The 22,424-nt window shown below is 42.3% G+C and overlaps 1 protein-coding gene across 2 annotated transcripts in view; it reads right to left on the bottom strand.

The window, feature by feature from the left end:
* Nucleotides 1-3,258: 3,258 nt before the first annotated feature.
* Nucleotides 3,259-22,424, bottom strand: part of dmd (dystrophin) — a 296,432-nt gene continuing 277,266 nt past the window's right edge. For both annotated transcript variants that reach the window (XM_085266347.1, XM_085266348.1), the window contains 7 exons: nt 20,499-20,564; nt 16,880-16,945; nt 13,817-13,975; nt 12,776-13,019; nt 7,954-8,068; nt 7,629-7,718; nt 3,259-3,528 (listed from right to left, as the gene is read on the bottom strand). In XM_085266347.1, coding sequence (XP_085122473.1) covers nt 3,410-3,528; nt 7,629-7,718; nt 7,954-8,068; nt 12,776-13,019; nt 13,817-13,975; nt 16,880-16,945; nt 20,499-20,564 — 859 coding nt within the window. In that variant the 3' untranslated portion in view covers nt 3,259-3,409. The remainder of the gene's footprint in view (nt 3,529-7,628; nt 7,719-7,953; nt 8,069-12,775; nt 13,020-13,816; nt 13,976-16,879; nt 16,946-20,498; nt 20,565-22,424) is intronic.

The following is a 22,424-nucleotide window of genomic DNA, read 5'->3' as shown; positions in this document are numbered from 1 at the left end:
TTGGCAGACTGCAGGTATGGACTGCAAAGTGTATCTGTGGCCAGATGTAGGCAGCATCATCCACGTCGAACTGCATAAACAATAACTGTGTTGGATGGTTTTGTCATTCCTGTTAGATCAACCCTCACACTCTACTGGCACAATTTCATACAGTAGATGCCTGTCACCGATGCTATTACGCTGCAAGATACATTTCATATCTTTTTAAAATTTCCTTTAAAAAAAATTGCTGTTCAAAATGAGTCTCATGTCTGTGGTCAGTGATGTCTGCGGCGTTCTCTGGTTGGTCTTTGCACTACTTTCACTGCCGTTAGCCTTTCCATGCACGCAGCTGAAAATGCTGGGAAGTCCTTGAACAGATCAATGCAACCAAATTTAAAAGTTTACCTTTGGAAATCACACAAACTTAAAATACTCCACTGCAATATTTTCCATTAGGAAGTCCTACCCTCTGCTCCTGCCTTTTCAGTGGTTCATTGTCAGCTTACTTATCCAGATCCACTCTCATCATATGCGGGAATATTTATCGCAGCAAACCCTGAGAAACAGGACTCGGAGATATTTCTTCAGTCTGTGTAGGTTCTCTGTCATCCAGGTCATGGTAGTCTAAGGAGCTGGGAAGGAACACAAATACAAGCTAAACAACATAGTGTGTGCTGTGTGGTGCAGCGAGTCCTCCTCAGACCTCTATAGTGTAGAAACCAAACACCATGTCGACAGGACCAGACTCAGCAGCACATCAACATCCAAAGGATGAAGGTCAGTGTTTCAAGGATGCCAGTGTTCATATTCCGGACAGAGAACGTTCATGCAGAGATTTCCTGCAGGATCCTGTGTTTACGTTTTCTTTTTAATTCAAAAAATCAAGTGTCTGAGTCAAATCAGTATAACTGCGTGCTTTATTGATATACAGTAAAGCATTTTATAATACAATAGTAAGGCATATATTTGGTGGAATCTGATATGTTGTGAAGTACTGATGTTATTTGAAAAATGATGAGACTGAAACAAACGTTAATTCAAAACCTGGCCAGTCAAATCAAACTTAGTGCCAGAAACATCTCTGGGATACTGCTCGATGCCAAAACACGCATGCACGTAATACTGTACCACTTTCACATACTTCTGAGTTGTTAAATATTAAATAATGATGAACTTCCTGTAGTCACACATGCTTTAATTGAAACACAACACACAGCACAAAATCAAATAACCTTTAACCAAAGGAAAAAACGTAATGTTTGCTAGAATAAAATACCTCCTCCACATAGAAAAAGGTTTAGTATATCCCAGGTTTGACAGTAGTGCACAGGGATTAATGCATGGATGCACGGATAAATGCATCTGGGCATTCAGGCTGGAGGCTCCTACAGTGCATTTACTGAACAGTATAGTTCTGAAATGAATTAGCTAGCAATTTATTAATGCGAGGACTGAGAACAGCGGAGAAACTGCCTCTGAACTTTCACACAAACTCAATTTAACCAGTCTCTAAACATTCTTTCATAGTTCAGGAAATCCTCACAATCTAGCAGCCGTGTAACACTGCAGTGCTCAGATTCTAGTCTTACAGTACTGCTGAAGTCGGAAAGCTGTGTTAAAAATGAAATTCTCATGTTGCACGTGTCAGTGCAACAACCAAGATCGGAACTTCAAGGTCCAATGTAGAGCTGAAGCTGAAAACTAGATAATACGAATATTCTGAAGAAGATATAGGAAGTACTTATGGAGAAAGAGAGGGACACCATCAGATCTTTATCGCTGAAGAAATGCCTCTTGCTCACTTGCACCAAACATCTTTCTCTGACTTCTCAGGTGATGCACTTTTCAGGTCCTTACTGCTCTCATGCACATGTTTACTTTGCATCTCCACGAGAGAAAGAGGCAAGGTTGCTCTTGCAGCGCAGTTCAGTCATTAGAAATGACAGATCTGAACGAGGCCTTTGGGCAGTAAATAAGGTGAAAAACTGAGAATAACAACAGGGATGAATGTATGGAAAGAACTCAAACAGAACAAAGTTTGTCACACACACACACACACACACACAAATATACAGAAAAAGAAGCACAATCGTGTTTCCCCAAAAGCTTGGCCAATGGCTAAAATGTCAATAAAATGAGAATTCAATTACTTGCAAATCATTTAAAATGTGTGTTTGATTTAATAAATGTTGAAACTAAGAATTTATTTTCTTCTTTAGGCTTTTATCTTTGACATAAGTCAAAGATACTTTTAAAAGTTCGTTCACTGTTATGCACCATAGTGGATGGAAGTCACTAATCCTCGCAGCTTTGTTGATGTGCTAGTTGGATTCCAAACAGATACCTTTGATTTGGAAGAGTTTCACACTCAGTGCCCTCCAAACATACAGAGCGACCTGCTGTGGCAGGGAGCAGCCTGCAGGAGCTGCTTGGCAACGTGATTCTGCAAAACTTTGTCAAATGACAGTCATTCTGCTTGATTAAGTACAAATTTGTTCATTCTTTCTTTCTTTCTTTTATTTTTAAATGAAGGAATGATTGAAGCTGACGAGGAAAGAGTCTTCTACTTTCATCTACAGCGTATGGCATAATATTTGAAAAATTGAAAATGAGATAAGGGAGCAGTTTTCTTAAATCTTAGCTTTTCTTTTTTTAGGCTTTGCAGCAGATTAAACCATAAGAAATGTTGTGGCTCTAAAGCAAAGGCTGGCTTCAGAAGCCATGTTTAAGACAAATACACACTTTATAGCAGCTGCTATAATGTAGTAAGTGTTTATTTAACTGCTATCATGCTAAATGATTAAATGACTTGCAAATTGATTTTTCCTTTTATTGACCTCTTCCATTGCTTCTCAACCTTTTGGAAAAAGGATTGCAATATGAAATTTAGGCACCACCACATACACGACCAAACACGCGTCCATACAGTCTTGCAGACACTCTACTTTAAAGATCCAATAGGTCTGCATTACTTTGACAGTGTATGTTTTACAAAGACATGTTTTCTCTTACAAAGCACCCTTATTATGTCAGTCATTCATTTTGATACAAATATGTCGTTCCCCCAGTTACAAAGAGATGGCAAATATATGACCATGCTTCTTCGTATCTCGACCCCAGCCCAGAGCCCCATTGTTGTTTTGTACAATTGCATAGAAGTTAAAAAACAAAAACAAAACCCCAAAACAGCCTCTCTTCATAATAAAACAACTTTAGGACATTTTAAGAAACTACTGAAATCTACATGTACTTTTTTGATGAGACCTTGCTGGAACTTTAATCTTTCACAAAAATAAATGTTATATATATATTCTCTTTGTAAACTGTTTCCAATCCAGTTGTTTTGACTAGAAAAGCATGCGATAGGTAGGAAAGTAGGGAGGGATGGAGGAGAGGGGGGAGTTGGGGCTGAAGATTAAAGGCAGGATCAGAAGTGCAGGGCCTCGTGCTGTTTGGTGCTCCGTTCGTCCGTCATCACACTGACCAGTGACTCCATGGCACGGCCCAGATCGTCAGCCATGTGAAACAAACTGCCAATGCTGGGACCTGAGGGGAGGAAGAACACACTTATGGAAGATTTCACCTAAACCCCGCTTGCACAAGAATTTTAGCATATCTGCACATGAAAAACGTTTTCTTTGTGCTATGATTTTCATTTTTTTGTGAACTTTTCACATATTTATGAAATAATGAGGGCTCAAAATGTTGAAAACATTTAAAGCTCTGTTAAGACCTGCAGCATATCAAAGTTACAGCCAATATCACAATGTAAACACTAAACTCTGTATAATTCAGCAAAGAAGGGATAGAAGCAGAGTCGTGTGACTAAACGGGAGCTGGCAGAAATACGTTTCTGCGTTGTTTCCTGGCATGACCTTGTTCAATCAATTTTTCACCTCAAAATTCTGCACACAAATAATATAATATAATATAATATAATATAATATAATATAATATAATATTATGACAAAGTGAAAAAAGTTTGAAATTCTTGCATGTAAATAACACGTACAAAAATATTCACAGCTTTTCCTATGACACTCAAAAATGCGCTCAGGAAACTAGTTGGGTCCTTGATGATAACTTGCACCAGTGCGGTCTGGACCTTTTCCTGTTGGAAAATGAACCTTTGCCCCAGTTCAAGATGACAACAGTGGCTTCAGGACCACTCTGTGAACGTTTTTGAGTCACTAACCCAGCCAGAGCCCAGACTTTGGTTCAAGTCTGGGCTCTGGCTCCAAACTCTGAAGAGATCTGAAAATGTCTGTGTACTAATGCTCCCCATTCAAACAGTTGGAGCCTGAGCCCATCATACTTAAAAAGCCTGTAATTGCTTGAAGTGGTGCTTCAACACTTACAGTTTTCACCTTGTCATTATGGGCTATTGTGTGTGAATTTTGAGATGAAAAATGAATTTAATCCATTTTGGAACAAGGCTGTAACCTGACAAAATGTGGAACATTTATGTTGCTAGCTCCTGAATTTATGAGGTTACGAGAGGTCGAAAAAAAAGGATGAATTAAATCGTACAAATTTTTGAACCCGTTTATTAAGTGTACTAAATATACAGCTCAATGCACCAACTTTAATGATCTCATCTGAAAATGGAGAGGCATGTGTCTGAAAAACACATCTGAACATGTGCATGTTTGAAAACAAACTAACTGATAAGCGATACAGCACATTTTTAAAGCTCCCATGACCTCCACAGAGGCACTGAGGCCACCACACTGGAAACTCAATCAGATTCTAAACCCACAAGTTTCAGTTCTTAAACAAATCAATTAACAAACTGAAGCTGCTAAAAGGCTGCAACAAAGCAGTAACAGTCACAGTGTCATCTTGTATATGCAGCCATTACGTAAACACATAGCACCGACTTTACATTGGAGCACTAATTCCACTGCCTATCGTGAAAACAGGCGCCATGGTGCAGGCTGGACTGGGACACGCACTGGGACAGCCACTTGCACTTGGCACGTGTTCCTGTGCTGCCATGATTAGTACATTTTCTACTCTCGCGCAGAACTTAAGAGGGTTTTATGCTCATGTCTCATTCAAAAAAGCACTTTTTTTTTTTCTATGCTTATGATTAACAGTCACAGCTCACACTCAGTGCTATTAACACATCAGTTGTGGTGCTTGGTACCCAATCATGGAGGGTGGGGATAATGACATCTCACCAATGACCTAATGTCCTGGCTCCACCTTGCTGTAGCATTTGTTTTGTACCTCGTCGATCTCTAGTTGTGATAGTAGTTACTTCTTCCAGATGTTGGAACAAAGCTACTAGTTGTTTCACCAGAAGTGTAAATGTTGGATTTCCAAGACTCCATAGATCCCATATCCTCTTCATGTATCTCTGTCGCTGGAATTACTTGTTAGTAGCATTCAAAAAGCCCCATATTCTCATTCAGTTCAATTACATTTTATGTACAGCGCCAATTCACAACAACAGTCGCCTCAAGGCGCTTTATATTGTAAGGTAGACCCTACAACAATACATATGGACCCAACAATCATATGACCCCCTTAAGCACTCTGGTGACAGAGAGAAGGAAAAACTCCCTCCAGCAGGAACAGGCTCAGGGAGGGGCGGGGCCATCTGCCGCAACCGGTTGGGGTGAGGGGAGAAAGACAGAAGACATTCCTTGTCTACTCGTGCCTTCTTGTTCCAGTAGCCAGTGTGTCCTGGTTCTGTCACACCTGACACGGTATTTTTCGGACCATAAGGCGCACTGTCGATGAACGGGTCTGTTCACATAAATAAGGCTCACCGGATTATCAGGCGCATTAGCGGAACAAAACAGTCAGATAAGTCAAACTTTACTCGACTCATTCTTCTTGCTTTCTCCACTTCTGTACCATTGATTCATTAATGTTGAATTCTCTGGCAGCGGCTCTATTCCCATGTTGCTGCAGTATATTAATGACTAACCTTCTATTGTGGATGGACTATCTCAGTTGTTCTCCTGACTGACGTTTGGTCCGTTTACAGCATCCTGCCATGCGATTGCATTTGTCTCTAACCATCGGGAACCCTCACGTTAACTTTTATCGAGTGGAAAAAAGTTAGCGTTCATCCTCCAGCTTCGCTGTGTTTATGCTATGCTAACATAGCTGTGTCGCTACGATCACGTAGCACATCATTATATAGCAGCTAGCCCAACTTCAGTAACCCTACAAACGTCACTGCTGTTTAGTTTTCTGTCTTCATTTATGTTGGAAGTGATAGCAGAGCTGTACGTTTGATTTTTTTCAGAAATCTCTCAGTCAGAACATGCTATATCATGTTTAGGTGGAAACTAGCGAGCTAACTTCCTGCTAACTGGTAACTCCGTTAAATTTAATAAACTCTGTTTTCATGGATGCCTGCATGTACAACTTAATTGTTACACCTGGTAAAGCAGCAACGCTGATCATTTTATTAAAGATGAAAGAATTTAGACAGTTTTGTAACTCTCAGTGATGCCGAGTGTTCGTTTGGCTTTGGGACATGAAACAGACGGAGTTTAGGACCCAGATTCCTCCGTGAGGCTCTTGACTACGGTAGCCGTAATGCTCCAACAATCCATCCAGCGGTGTGGCTTCGTAGCTTAGCAAAGTCGTACTAAAACATTTTGACAGATTTCTGAGTGCCGTGCACATAAAATCGGTTCCAGGTCAGTAAGCACAACCAGAATTCATACATAAGGAGCACTGCTGATTTTTGAGAAAATGAAAGGATTTTAAGTGCACCTTATAGTGCAGAAAATACAGACCCTGACTACATACTGGTCAGAAGTTGAACCCCAGAGCCTAAGCAACAGTAGCTTCCTGTTGGCGGTGCATCAGCAGCCCTGACAGCTAAGATGTTGGTTAATTCGACATTTTGCTGCAGTTTTCTTTTTCTCTGTTCTACAAGGCGCGTGAGTGCACAGCGAAGGTAGAGAAAGGGCTGGTTGTACTCATTAGTTCATTTTCATTGTCAGTGCTTGTAGGGCCAGTGGCCCAGTATGCCAGATTACCAGTCCAGCACTGCTGTGGTGCGACAGAAAAGGGGGGAAGGAAATGAAAGCAAAAGCAAAAGAGGATAGATATTTACATTTTCCCACAGCATCACTGCACCATGTCATCTCCACTCTGCCATAATATGCCCAAATTTCCGAATAATTTCTTCAGCTGTTAGACTTCTATTAAGAGCTCGGCTCTGTTCCAGATGACATTTAAACCATAATTTTTTAGGGCAAAAAGTGTTGCAAACATGGTACTGATACAGCAGTAACAGAAGCATGCAACAGTAGAGTGGGGAAGGAAAGAGGAAGGTAAGCCACTAACCTCTCATGGGTGTGCCTTTCTCCCTTCTAGCTCATGTAAAAAGGAGGAAAGAAAGAAAAGACAAGAAAGAAGGTAAAATCATCTTGTGTTGGTAACAGAGAGGAAGAAAGACGCTTGAAGGTGACACCGAAATGATGAATTACAGCTATGATAAAGTTTGATATAAGTATGTAATTGAAAGGAACTCTTCAACAAAGCAGAAGAGTGTTTGAAACCCATAACCTGAGCACTACATCAATCACAGCATAGTTATTCATATAAATGAGATGCTCAGTTTAGTTTCAGTAAAAGGAGGCATCTTGCTGCAGAAGAGGTGAATTATTTCATACCCTGACTTTGAGGGAAAGAGTTGTTGAGCTGTTCCATCACTTCCTCCAGCCCAGCTGCATCTTGGGATGGGCTGGACAGCTCATCATCACCTGAAACAGAAAAGAAACAAAGCGTTTAAGGATAGTTGGACGAGTACTGACCCGAACACACGTACGCACACACACAGCATGAAACACACATGCAAGTCTTTAGCGTGTGTGTTGTCTCATGTAAACCGATGTCCAAGGTACATCTACAGGTACTAGAAATCTATTTATATCGTCTATGCGTCACAAAGGGTGGATGCAAATTAAAGAATATAAATGGATGTGTGGGTGTTTTTACCCATTGTATCAGTAGTTTGGCTGGCAGCCACACGCAGCAGAGGGAGAGAGGAGTCGGAACGCTGAGAGGAGGTGGATGGCGAGGACAGAGCTGTGCCGTTTACCTTGGAATCCGTCTGAGGCACACATGACATAAGGACAGCATCTTTTATTTGCTGTTTGTACACTGTTGTGCAGAGCTTAGAGTCAGTCATAAATACAGATACATTTACAGTATAAAATAACGTGCAAGTTGAGGTAACGTAGGTTTTTTTCTATAAAGAGATAAAGATAAAAAAACCCCAATATGTCGAGTACAACACAAACAAAACAAGAAACTGGCAGTAATACGACAGAGCAGAGACGCGTGCACCCTGCTTATTCTCAGCTCTTTGCTCACTGATGAAAATCAGAGACCATCAGTATCTTGTGCTACTTGGAATTGACGCCCAGCTTAAGAGCATTTTATCATCAGTAGATATTGAAGAATAGTCTAAACTCACTTGATCAAATCCAGTAAAGTTTAACTGTCTTTTACCTTGTTAGGTAGTATTCCTAAACATCTTAGGGAATACTACCTAACAAGGACTAACAATAGGCTAGCATACATGTGTGGGCCTTAGTTTTTCCAAATACAAACAATAAGAAATATTCAGAAACACCTTCACCTGCTGAGGGTTTCCATCAAGAAAATGGTGATTAGATCCAAGCAAGTAAAGAAGAAATAAAAACAGAGTGGAAGAAGAGTGGACCAAGGAGAAGAGTGAGCTTCAGAAGCAGAGAAAAGAAGAAACCACACCAGAGTTTACTGAACTTCAAAGGAAAGCTGGAGACTAAGTCAGCTGACCAGAAGGGAACAGATGGGTTAACATCTATTGCGTTCAACTTCGTGTCTTTGCAATTCAGCGCAACAACGTGATTGGATGTCTCAGTGGGTGTGGCCAGATGCCTCTCAGAAGATGTGACGCCCAGAAACAGAGGGAGGGTAGAAAGACCAGATATAAAAGTTAGGTGAAGAAGAAAAAAGTTTTTTCCCTTCATCTACTGCGAGATGAAAAGATCAGGCATAAGATGTTCAGTTAAAATATTCCAGCAGAGATGCCAGAAGGATTATCCGCTCCCCAAACTGTGAACCTGCAGATTGGGTTTGTGTTTTTTGGCTTTTTCGCTGCTCATTTTTGCCGTGTTAGAGTATGGAATCAAGAAGATTTGCATTTCCACTTGGAAATATAGAGATATGCCAAATATCCTTGGGCAAGATACTGTGTGAATGTGAGACAGAAAGCGCTTTCAGAATTGAATTAAAAAACAGGAGCTCACTGTATGGAAAAAATTAGCAGACATCCAAAAGTTAGAGATTGTCCTTTTGTCTCAACATCTCACTCATCCTACTTAAGACTTTTTATGTTTAATAAGGATATTATGCAGTATAGAGATACAAGCTCATGAAGAATTAGGACATTAGATGTCTCTGAACATAGTCCAATTTATATGGATTTGAAAATTCAAAACAACAATAAATTTTCATCCATCCATTCGCTTCCGCTTCTCCTTTTCAGGGTCGCGGGGGGTGCTGGAGCCTATCCCAGCGGTCATAGGGCGAGAGGCGGGGTACACCCTGGACTGGTCGCCAGTCTGTCGCAGGGCCAACACACAGGGACAGACAACCATTCATGCTCACATTCATTCCTCCATGGACAATTTGGATTACTCAATTAACCTATCCCCACAAGCTGCATGTCTTTGGACGGTGGGAGGAAGCTGGAGTACCCAGAGGGAGCCCACGCAAACACTGGGAGAACATGCAAACTCCACACAGAAAGACCCCGGCCTGATGGTGGAATTGAACTCAGGACCTTCTTGCTGTGAGGCAACAGTGCTAACCACCGTGCCACCGTGCTGGAAACTTTAAATTTACTGAAAGGATCGATCCTTTTAATGGTCTTCTTGGACTTGGCAACCCTATCCCTAACCCCTAACCCTATTTCTTTGTGCTAAAAGGAGAGTGCCACAGAATATCCAGTGGTTTCACTGGTTCTATTGATTTATCTGATCATGCTCCTCTTTCAAGCATTGTTCAAACTGGTGAGAACCCAAACAAAAAAAAAAACGCATATAAAAGGAAGGCAGAACAATCAAGATTAATAGAGCTTAAAACGCAGCGCAAGGAGGGAAAGAACCAAACCCTGATTACAAAACATAAATACACTATACTCACAGGAAATGGTAAAACGATGGTATTCACAAAACAAAAAGTTTATGAATCAGGCCATAAATCAGTCAAACTATTAGCAAGAAAACCTCAATAAACAGCAAGTAGACAATACGATATACAAGATAAGAGATCCAAAGTCAAAAACTGTACAGTATCCCCTCAGGTAAAGAGTTTGGGTCTCAGAATGATTGATTTTAATTTATTTTATTCATTTGCCCCCAGAAAGCCATCAGCTGGATGAATGTCTAAAATGCAGGAGTCCATGTTTGCTAAACAACATTTAGACAAGCCTGTGAAATACTGCGAGAACACAGTCTGGTCAGACCGAAACTGAACCGTTTGGATGACAGACACCATTCCAAAAAACACAAACACAAAGATTAATAGTTTTCAGAAACTGGAACAGTATAGAGATAATGGTCTGTAAATGTCTGCGATTCTCTTGCTAACATGTCCTGCTACTGATGTCCCTTCGCCTGGCGTGCTTGAATAATTGCCAGAGGTCGAAAGACATCCATACCACAGCGTTCTGACACACGCAGATGTCGCACACTCTCACCGGCTTGTTCAGATCAAACTTGATGAGCACTTGTGGCACAGTAGACGCCCACAGTGGCGGCAGCGATGTTTTTATGGGCTCTCTTTGCAAAGCATAACTAGAAGGCAACTGCTTGGATGCAACCTGGTGGCTGAAATATGATACCCTGATTACTCCCAGGTGAGCCCCCGCCCCTCACAACAGCACAGGCTTGCGTTTGCCTTCACATAGGCCAGGAGTAGAACTGTGTTCCCTCTGCTGTCAGCTTTGTCCAGAGGATATTCAGGCATACGCTGGAGTAGAGCAGGGCGATATGGCCAAAAATATTTATCACGATATATATTTGAAAATTTGCGATAACGATATAACCGACGATATAATTGATGCGAGACAAAATACAACTCCACAACATTACTAGCGCAAAAAGACAACCTTCCATTTATTTTCACTTAAACAAGAAGCTGGTTTTTATGTACATTAAAGCTTTATAAAAATGCAACAGTGCAAATGCAAATTCCTTGCTGAAAGTTTAACCAAAAGGCATTTCCAGTAGAAATGGGCTGACATATCCTGAGCATAACCATGTATAATATCCACTGAAGTTAAAAAGAGGTGCTTTGCAACATTAAACTGCAGTGTGCAGTACGCATTTTTCGGACCATAAGGTGCACGGGATTATAAGGCACATTAAGCGAAACAAAGCAGTCAGATAAATCAAACTTTATTAAACTCATTCTTCTTGCTTCCTCCACTTCTGTACCATTGATTCATTAATGTTGAATTCTCTGCAGCGGCTCTATTCCCATGTTGTTGCAGTATATTAATGACTAACCTCGTATTGTGGATGGATTATCTCAGTTGTTCTCCTGACTGAAGTTTGGTCCGTTTACAGCATCCTGCCATGCGATTGCATTTGTCTCTAACCATGAGGAACCTTCACGTTAACTTTTATAAGTGGAAAAGTGTTAGTGTTCGTCCTCCAGCTTCACTGTTTATGTTATGCTAACATAGCTGTGTCGCTACGATCACGTAGCACATCATTATATACCAGCTAGCCCAACTTCAGTAACCCTACAAACGTCACTGCTGTTTAGTTTCCTGTCTTCATTTATGTTGGAAGTGACAGCAGAGCTGTACGTTTGATTTTTTTCAGAAATCTCTCAGTCAGAACATGCTATATCATGCTGAGGTAACTAGCGAAACTAGCGAGCTAACTTCCGCTAGCTTCCTGCTAGCTTCTAACTCCGTTAAATGTAATACATTTTGTTTTCATGGATGCCTGGAAGTTAAACTTCATAGTTACACCTGGTAAAGCAGCAATGCTGATCGTTTTATTAAAGATGAAAGAATTTAGACAGTTTTTAACTCTTAGTGATGCTGCAGTGTTGTTTGACCTGAAGCATACGGAGTTTAGGACCCAGATTACTCCCAGATTTAAGGGCATCTTAGTCCGACAAATACGACAATAACGACGGCCGCTTGCATGTTCTGCAAAAAAATGTGCTTTGTCGTGTATCTGACGGACAAACACCAAACCAGTTCCACATCACGGAAGTTGCACCATTTTTACAAACCAATTCTGGTTCATCTGTTTCACTCAACAATCGGCCATGTGCGTATGAAAACAAAGGCACTGCGCATGCGCGTTTTACTCCCATTCTATCGCGATATTTCATTTTCCTATCGTTGCCTAACATTATACCGGTATTACCGTGAACGGTATAATATGGCCCAGCCCTACGCTGGAGGAACAACTCAAAAATGGCAGCAGCATTTTCTTTGCCTTTATGGCACATAATGCGGTGGTGACTGACTGCCGAGTTCGACAGTCTCAGCATCAATGTTGGACTCTGTGAGAAGGACTCTGACATTGTGAAGGCAACCCTGCATCACAGCCAGATGCAGAGCATTATTTCCATACTCGTCCTACACACCCGACCATTTCCTTGACTTCCTTTTTATCCACTGGAACGTAAACTTGGGCCGACCCAGAACCCAACACCACTGGGTAGAGAATGGTAACACAGAAATGTGGAACTTGGAGTGTGGTTAAAGTAAAATCAGGATGCGTGAACTGGAGTGTGTGCATACCTGCTCCAGGAGCTGTCTCAGTCTGTGAAGCTGGGACTCCAGCTGTTTGTTGTGGTCCTCCAGTATCTGCATCCGGGCCTCTAGACGGCCTTTATGTTGCCGTAGCAACTTAGCCTCAGCGATAAGCTCAGCATCACGTGTGCACTGTGGTGACACTGGTAGCATCTCCGGGGGCGATGGCAGTGGGGAAAGACCCTTTCTGTCGTGTGTCTTCTTCAGACGGTCGTACTCTGCTTGCAGTTTCCTGCACAGATGAACAGAAATGAGGTCACTTCCTACTACAAGCTCTGGTAGTGGGCCAGGAACAGATGGATTCGAATGAGGGCAGTGAACCTTTCAACCAGATTATTTAACACAATCCTGAAGAGTAAGACGAAGCCTGAGCAATGGAAAAGGAAGCAATTTCAAGAACAAGGGTGATGTGCAGAGCTATAGTAGGTACAGAGGATGAGTTGATGAGCCATACCATGAAGCTATGGGAACGATTTGTTAAAGCTAGCGAGGTGAAGGCAGAAGCAAAAGAACAAGACTTCTTATTTTTATTTTAATAAAAATAAGAAGTATCACAATCTTATTATAAATGAAGCCACACTTGTGTCTGCTGTGGAAAAGGAATAAATGAGTATGATGTGGGCATCGCATTTTACAGACTGTCCTTTCAACCGACAGAAGACTTGAATCATTTCTTAGTGTTCATGAATGATTTAAAGTTGTGCCATCATTGTATAATTGGTCATATTTACATTACGTATGACTTATGGCGCGTTAGTTCAGTTTAAATAAAGTTAAAGAGACAGGATGATGATTCAGGCAGCAAAGGTTAAGTTTTGGAGCAAAGCAAAAAGAAAAAACCCAAGAAACAGTTCTTAATGCTCGTCAGGGACAGTTACTTGTTGTTTTGTCCCCTGACTAGATCTGGATTTTCTAGTCAACCCTTGTGGTCAAATCTAAAGTCCGTTAAATGTGTCATGTGACCGCTTTCAGATTCAAAGCTGAGTTGTGTAGACTGGAGTGTGAGGCACAGTAACAGGATCCACTGACCTGTTCTCCTGCTCCAGGTCATTAAGGACCCTCTCCAGCTCTCCCTTCTCCTCTGTCTCCATGGAGATGAGGATCTGGGCGGGGCTGCGGGGCTGGCTGAGAGGAGAGCCTTGGTTCAGAGACTGGCAGTAGTGCTGGATCAACATGTGCTCGTCATCGCTGCAGACACACACACGTCAAACATACCCACCAATGATGCACACACATAGCAACAGAGATGCCAGTGCACGTACACACAGACACACACACACGCACGGAAAATGAAGGAAAAAGAAAAGCAATTGAATGAAAGAGCAGCAGCTAAACACAACAGCACCACAAAAGAAAGAAACATGAAGCGCATGGAGACAGAGAGAGGGCCAGAGCGATCTCCTGTCAGGAACACTGGACTGGTCACACGCTGCCAGCTCTGAGCAATGAGTTCTGTGGCCTGAAGATTCAGGAGCATTTAAATAGGTCAGGTTTTTAGCTATGGCGCTCACTGCACTGCTACCATGAATATTATGGGATATGTGCTTCACCTTCAACATGACTGCTGATTTGAAAGTGAAATCCACTTCGGGTAAAGTGGACTCTCAGCTGTCTTTAAACTTTTTATTCATGGACCACACCTCATCAACCAAACTCCATATTGCACTTTATGTGGATGTGAAGATCGAAGCCGTTTTTGAACTTAGCCTTAGTTCAATTTCCATGTGTGCTGGACTACTTTTAAATGTTGGTGTTTGTCAAGGAACTAACAGGGCTGCAACTTTTTTTTTGAAAGTGGTTAAAGCCCACTTTCAAAGGTAAGAACACTACTAGAACAAGACTATTGTTCCATTATTGTTACAACAGGTAAGGTAAAGACGCACAAAAGGAACAATAAGTTATCCTATACTGAGTAGTCCTTAGCTTTAAATCTGGTACCAGGTAAAACCACCTAACTTCTCTTCTTCTGCCTGTCCTGTCTTCCATACATCTTCATCTCCAAGTGAAATCATCTCACATCCTTTTCTTTATTCTCCCTGGAAATCTGGACTTCTAGCTAGCAACACACTCTGTGCCAAACTCTTTATTTCCTGATGTCTGTTAAACTAATAGAAATGATCTAAAGGTTTAACAGACTTTACTGCCTTTATGCTCGAGTGCAGCATTCGTTCCGCCCCTCTTTAACCCCCCGAGTATAAACACTAACTGATGCCACTGAACCAAAAGTAAAAATGCAAATGTGGGGAGTAAAAGCCAAAAGCTGTCAGAAAAATAAATACTCAAGAAAAGTACAGAAATCTGAAAATTCTATTCAAATACAGTAACAAAATATTTGTACTTTGTAACTTCCCACCTCTGCTTAGTTACCTTTAAAAATGGCTGGTTTCCCCCCCCACACACACACACACCAGCTTTAATGCTACAGGTGATCTGTGATCTGATTCTAAGCTTTATGCTAAACAGGTGTGAGGGTGTTTAATACTGTGCCTCTGTGTCAATATAGTTATAGCAGTATCAGTTATTCAGAAATAATAACCACAATCAACACAACATCATTTATCTGTTGTTTCTCACCCTTTTGCTACCTCCAAACTTAAACATAGCCTCATGAGCCCCTGTGGTTGTGTAATTGAATAGCACAGCAAAAAGTGCTTGTGTGAATGTACAAGTTGTGTAAAGCACTTTGAGTTCTCAGATCAAGTAGAAAAGTGCTTTATAAGTCTTCATTATGACCCTGCCTCTTTGATTTCACTGTACGTGTGTTTGTATTTGGAAGAAAGAGGAACCTGTAGCCCAGCGGTCCCCGACCCCCGGGCCACGGTCTGCTAGTCGTTTGGTACCAGGCTGTGAGAGTCGAGGCTCGGGTGTGAAATTTATCGTTTTCAGGGTTTTAATCGTTAACTCGGTTCCCCCGGGTCTTTTCCCGTGTTGTAGTTTGTGCATCTTATTTTGAAAGACATTTTTACATGTTACCATAGCGACCACAGAGCATTAAGGGGCAGAGAGGAGGATGTTACTCTCAGTGTTGTTGGTGCATTTCTAGAGGACGCTGCTAATAAAGTTACACAGTTACACAGTGAATTCGCGTTTATTATTATATTTACAAAATACCAGTTTCTGTCTCGGTCGTATAGTTTTATTTTGGTGCGATCGTGCGCCACGCCTTAAAGGCCGTGAAAATATCTTCTGACATTAAACTGTCCGTGACACAAAGGCACCGCTGCTGTAGCTGATGCCATCCTGGTGCCATTGACCTCTTTCAGGACTTGTTTGGCTGAATATTATAACACTATGTGCTGGATCTATATTTCCTGAGGTGGCTACTGTCACCACATATTGGGGCAACTGACCATTTAAGATTTTGCGTTTAGCTTTCTCATTAAAATGTAGCCACTTTTGAATATTCAGTCCTGCCAATCAGAGCAGAGAAAGTAACCACTACAAGTTTTGTCGTTGCTGTGAGGACTTTGAAAACATACAAACTTTTACTGATGTATTAATGCATAAACATGCTCCTGTCATACTTGGACATTTAAGAGTGTGGGTATGTTTATGTCTTGTGTAGAGGTTGTGGAGGTAGGGCACAGTTTACTGCTAGAACAGTAAGTTAATAAAACGTAAACAGAAATGGAAAAGAGTAATGATTAAGCACGCCAAGGCCTTCATTTTGACTGCAAGGCAGCCAACGTGGACGGACCGTCTGCTCCTCTCTCTGTGCCTTGCTGTTTATTTTGTTTAAATAAGTAAATTTGTTTAGACTCAAGTCTAGAAAGTTGTTGGGATGATGCTGTTTTTGGTAAGAAATCTGACGGGACTGTGAAGGAGAAAGAATCATGATAACAGACAAAAACATTATATCCCTCAGGACAACATGATCATCGAACCCACCAACTGCACTACAGCTACGTTTGTGTGGCTGTGATGATGCACACGAGAATAACACCTGGATCCAGGAAACTCAGCACAGTCACTGACATATACAAAAACCAGCCAATGGAAACAAAGAAGACAGAGCCAGTTCACAGACATCAAGGCAGTAAGTGAGTGAGAAGGGTTTGGCAGAACAAGACACAGACAAAAAGCGGTTCTCACATGCTCTCATTGGGTGAGATACTGTCAGTGAGATAAGAGCCATTACGATTCTCCATTTCTGCTAACCTGCAGAGGGGGAAGAAACAGAACAGTCAGTCCCCAAACCAAATGGTTGAACAATTAGCAGATGAGAAGGACACACAATGCTAAACCTTTCATGTCACTGAGAGTTTTCAGAGTACTCAAGAACATTTAGTTCGACAGGGAAAAACTCATTTTACTGGGAAACTGGTTTAAAATATCATTGTTTTTCCCCAGTGTTTGCCATATGTTGTCATTATTTTGTCCTTTGCAGATGAATGTTAGACGCTACAGGGAATTAATGGCAGAGCCCAGCAGATGTCAGCATATCACATGGGAAAAGCTTCAGCCATGCCAAGCTAAGCATTTACTGCAAGGACCTTCTGTTTCCAACGTACAGACCACTTCATACAAAAGTATTAACAGAAATGTTCAGAATGAACAACAACATATTCCTAAGGATAGTGCTGCCTTAAAGACTTTCACCCAAGCTCATTGCAGAGAAATAAAGGCCAAACGTCCCAAAGAAAGACCCTCCTCTGGCATAGTAACCATGTTACGTGTGACATGTGATGAACGTTTTGATCAACTGGGACTGGACACGAGTAGAAGTCATTTCTTGAAACTTTCATTAATAGATTAAATAGACACATTTGTAACATTGACACTGACAGTCCATTCTTCCCCCTCCTCTCCTCTCCGGACGGACTGTGACAGACTGACGACTAAGGCTGGTGTTGTTACAATTAACAGATAACCTCATGGCTTGGGAACCATCAGCTCACTAAAGGCTTAACCATGTTATTTCTGCACCCTACCACCAGCTTTAATCAGCTGCTGGATGTTTTCTGTGCCGATCTGGGCCTAACAGGCTGAAAGCGCTGGGCTTGTTTGTGTTAGCCTAAAGCAACAGTGAGACGTGTCAGAACCCTGGCAGAGATCAAATACTTAGCCTTGGCTTAACGTTTGGCTCACACCAGAGGAAAGCCAACAGCTCCCGACTGACTAAAATGCAACTGACCAGCTGCCTGATTGAGTCATTGTTTAATTTAACTTCTTCTAGTCCCTCAGCAGTGGGTTAGTGGGAGCAGTTAGCTGCAAACTAAATTAACATGTAAGCAATAAGTTCTAACTGACTATATTAATGGCCTTTGCCCAGAGTCCAGTACTGGAGAGTATTACATGGATATAATATTAGTTTATGGAGATGTAGATTTAGTTTGTACTTCAGTCAGATTCAGTCTTGATCGTGAGCTTAGTTAGACCATGACTAACTGAAAACAACTTGAGCATACTTGGCATTAAAAGCACAAAGACTCCGGGCTGTAAGGACTGTTCGCAGTGACTCATGACCTGAACTTAAATACAAAGTCATTATTGTATGAAATTGACACGTCTTTGAAAAGGAGACGTGTTTGGTGACTACATCAGTGAAAAGTCATCACTCTTCAGGTCCAGGTCGATGAGAAGGTGACACATTTAGGACCTAAAGAAGGCAGCAGGTTTCAGGTGTAAATCACTGAGCATCTGCTCGTGGGACGTGCAGAATGTACGTGGAGCCAACAGGTATGTGAAGGTACCTTACATCAGAAAGAGAGAAAGCTCCAGCAATCCCACAATCCAGTGAGGACAGGAAAAACTGTCCTCTGTGACTAAATGTCTGCATGAGCACAGTGGGGGAGGGGCACAGAAAATGCTTTGCTTTAGCATTTTTCCCCAAAATAATAATTTCAAGTCACATGAGTCAAAATGACTGTTCTGCAGAGAACATCACGCTGCCCGTAACATCGTTCATGCTTGGGTTTGTGGTGGATCAGTGATGGTCTGCGGAGGCCGATCCATGGAGGGACAATGAACCTCTACAGCACCGTGACTGCCCTTAGGCATCGGATCGAAAACCTCGGACCCATTATCAGATCCTATCCTGGTGCAGGTGGTCCTGGGTTCGTTCCCAGTGCGTGACAACGCCTGGCCTCATGTAGTGTGCAGGTACTTCCTGTAGGATGAAAGGGTCCACACCACTGACTGCCCTTCGCCTGTCCTAAATCCAGTGGAACAGCTCTGGGACACTATGTTTCGGTTTCATTCGTGCAGGAAAATCAGTAACGCCTTGGACCAGATCTGGGAGGAGATCACCCAGGACACCGTCTGTTCTCTGATTATAGTGGCACACGGGGGGCTTACAGACTACTCTTCCACATTCTGAACGGCTGCACTGAAATATCGGCACAATGGACGAGCCTGTTGCATCGTTCGTTCACTCGATTTTTGGGGTGTCTTTCAATTCAGCCCTCTGTAGGTCGATCGTTTTTCCTTTACATTAAAATATATGGCATCCTTTATTTGCTAACACATTAACCAGTCCTTTTTAGTATAGATATCCAGCATGAGCAGTGTATCAGAAAGATAACCAGAGTAAAGACAGAGCAGCATGATTTCATTTGTAAAGGGAAAAAAGCTGCCCAGCTGCTTGGCCTCATGTGAAAAAATAGATGCCCTCCCTCGTTGAATCATTGGGGGGTCCAGACCCAGGTCAGCTGCATTCAAACGAGACCCCTCAACTACAACTTGCACTAATCTATACAGTTTGGTAGAATGAAAAACTTAATTGGCCGTATTACAGTTTGCAGTGCAAACTCAGTTTATTCAGTTCACAGTAGTTTAGTGCTTCTGCAGCAATCATGGTAACTAGCCTGGCTGACGAGGACACTGAGCGGTTGGACTTTCACTTCACGTTTATTTGAAACTTAAAAGAGTTCATTCACCAGTTTGTGAAGCTACTGGAAAATTGCAAAAGAAATGGAAACCAGCTGTGAGCCACTATCTCCCCTGCTTACCTCTGTTTTTGCATTTTTCCTGTGGTCACAGTTCTCTGCTAATGTACTGTGTGTGTATGGTTAGAATTATGCATTGCATGGATTTTTTTCTATGGAAATGCCTCCCTGTCAAAGCTGGTTGCACATCCAACTAATTCTTTCTCCTGACGAGGCAAAAGGCAAAGACTGTTTGGAAACAATGTTTTTGATGGAAGCTGTATTGTTGCCTCGCAGCAGGTCCTGGGTTCAAATCCACTATCTGGCAATTTGGCAGGAGACTTTCTGTGTGGTGTTTGGATGCACCTCCTACATCTGCTTAAATTACTCCAAATTCCTTCCACAGTCCAAAGACATGCACTTAACAGGGCTAGGTTAACGCGCCATAGGTGCAAAGGTGGGTGTGGATCTGTCTTGTCTGAGTGTGTTGGCCCTGTGACCCTCCGATGCAGCTGAATTAGAATAATTCTGAAAAGAAGAGTGGGCCAGTGGAAGCCTCCTTACCAGTTACTGCAAATGCTTAATTACAGTTCTCACTGCCAAGAGCAGCACAACCAGTTATTAGGTTTAGGGGGGATTAGCATCTCACATAGAGGCAGGAGGCTCTGAAAAGCTTTTTTCTTTATTTGAAATTGTAATTCAAAGATTGCATTTTATATTTACTCAGGTTATCTTTCTCTAGCATTAAAATGTGGTTGATGATTCGAACATGTAACTGTAACAAATATGCAAAAACCCCCAAAACATTACAAACATAAATCTACTGCTGTTTGCAGTCATGTTACCGGTTGGCATAGTGCTCGATCCGCGTGTGCGTGTCGTCATGTGAGAGCTGAGGGGAAGATCCAGGCCTGCCAGGAGAAGCAGAAACAAGGAGAGAGCTCATGAATCCAACCCATTAATCACAACTCTCTCTCACAGACACACACACGCACACACGCACACACACACACGCGCGCGCACACACACACGCACGCACACACACACGCACACGCGCGCACACACACACACGCACGCACACACACACGCACACGCGCGCACACACACACACACGCACACACACACATACACGCACACACACGCGCATGCACGCACTTACACACACACACACACTTACACACACACACACGCACACACACACACACACACACACTTACACGCACACACACGCACTTACACACACACACACACACACACACACACACACACACATACACGCACACACACACTTACACACGCGCTGCATGAATTCATAGCGGAGCAGTGAAGGCAGCGACAGCACCAGGAGCAGGTTTGTGTGAAACGTTCTGTAACTACGTGTCTTACAGCTGCACTTGGACTTCATGTGCTGAGAGAACGCAAGCAGTTCATGAAGAATGAAGGACCTGATACAAATGACACCAAGCTCACCCAGCTCCAATAAAATACCTCTGGGACATTATGTTTAGGTCCAAGTTGCACCTCAGATGTCGTGGAGGCTGGTAACGTCCTGGTCCAGAGCTAATGGACGGAAACTGAGCCTCATTCACCCGTTTATACAAGCACTACCTCCTGAGCTACACCCCCCAGAACCCCATCACTTGTCCTAATGTCTGATTCGGAGCCCAGCCTGTTTTCAGGCAGGCGCGTATTCAATATTACTCAGCACCATTTTGAGTTGCTGCAATTAAATTTGGACAAAACGGCTTGGCCTGCCGCACCTCACTTTGATTTTCTGGGTGTTTTTGAATTCAGCCCTCTGTAATCATTTTCATTTCCCTCCTTTATTCCTGACATTACTCAGTCCTCATCATTACAGATATCTGGCTCGTTTTTTCCCATCTGACGTGAGAGCTGATGTGTTTTGTGTACGCTCGCTTTTATTGAGCAGTGTATAAAAAGCAGCAGACAAATTGAGCAGCATCCATCAAAATGGTTATTGGCATGATGTCACGCAAACTTATGGCTGCTGGTGGTCGTTGGGCTTAGTGTCTGCTCAGCTTTAGGAGGAGAGGTGGAACAAAATGGGTGAGAAATCAGTGGTCATGTAATCAAGTGCTGGGACTTTGTGCTTCATATTCACAGGTTATATTAATATAACATATTCCTCTCCATACAGCAACAGCTGGAGGCACTGAAAATGAAAACACTTGGTTTGCTGCCCAAGCTCAATCTATGTCTGGGTATATTTAAGGTATCTTTACCTCGTCGTACCCCTGATATTTGACATGTGACTTGATAAAGGCTGAAATACTCTGCAGAAATCAGCCCATTTTATCCAAACCATCTTGTTCTTTCAGCTGCTTCCTTTAGAGGTCGCCACAGCGACTCATCTGGCTCCAGCTCACTCTATCCACAGCACTCTCTCCTATCAACCAACCCAGGAAGAACATTCAAACTCCCAACAGAGCCAGCAAACTGAAACCCAACAGCCTCTCACTGTGAAGAACGCAACAGAGGTCGCAGCATTTTCTGAACTGACTTATCACATACACTTAAACTAGCATTTTTGTGTTATACTAAAGCTATTTTTTCTTCAAGATGAGCCTTGCATATATTTTTCCCTGGAGTATGATCACACAGATCAATGAGAGTCTGTCTGTGCTGATTAGCAGCAGGATGCTGACAGCTGCAGGGACACTGTCTCCATAGTGGTACCAGCCTGACGTGGAGTTCATTTATAACAAATCAAGAGAACAAGACGACAACACAACGACTGAAATGACTGGAGG

The sequence above is a fragment of the Mchenga conophoros genome, linkage group LG23 (genome assembly GCF_057382185.1).
Source record: "Mchenga conophoros isolate Kocher_MC1m ecotype Shallow Benthic linkage group LG23, M_conophoros_male_GT1.1, whole genome shotgun sequence".
NCBI classification, from domain to species: domain Eukaryota; kingdom Metazoa; phylum Chordata; class Actinopteri; order Cichliformes; family Cichlidae; genus Mchenga; species Mchenga conophoros.
This window is presented reverse-complemented; position numbering and strand designations above follow the sequence as displayed.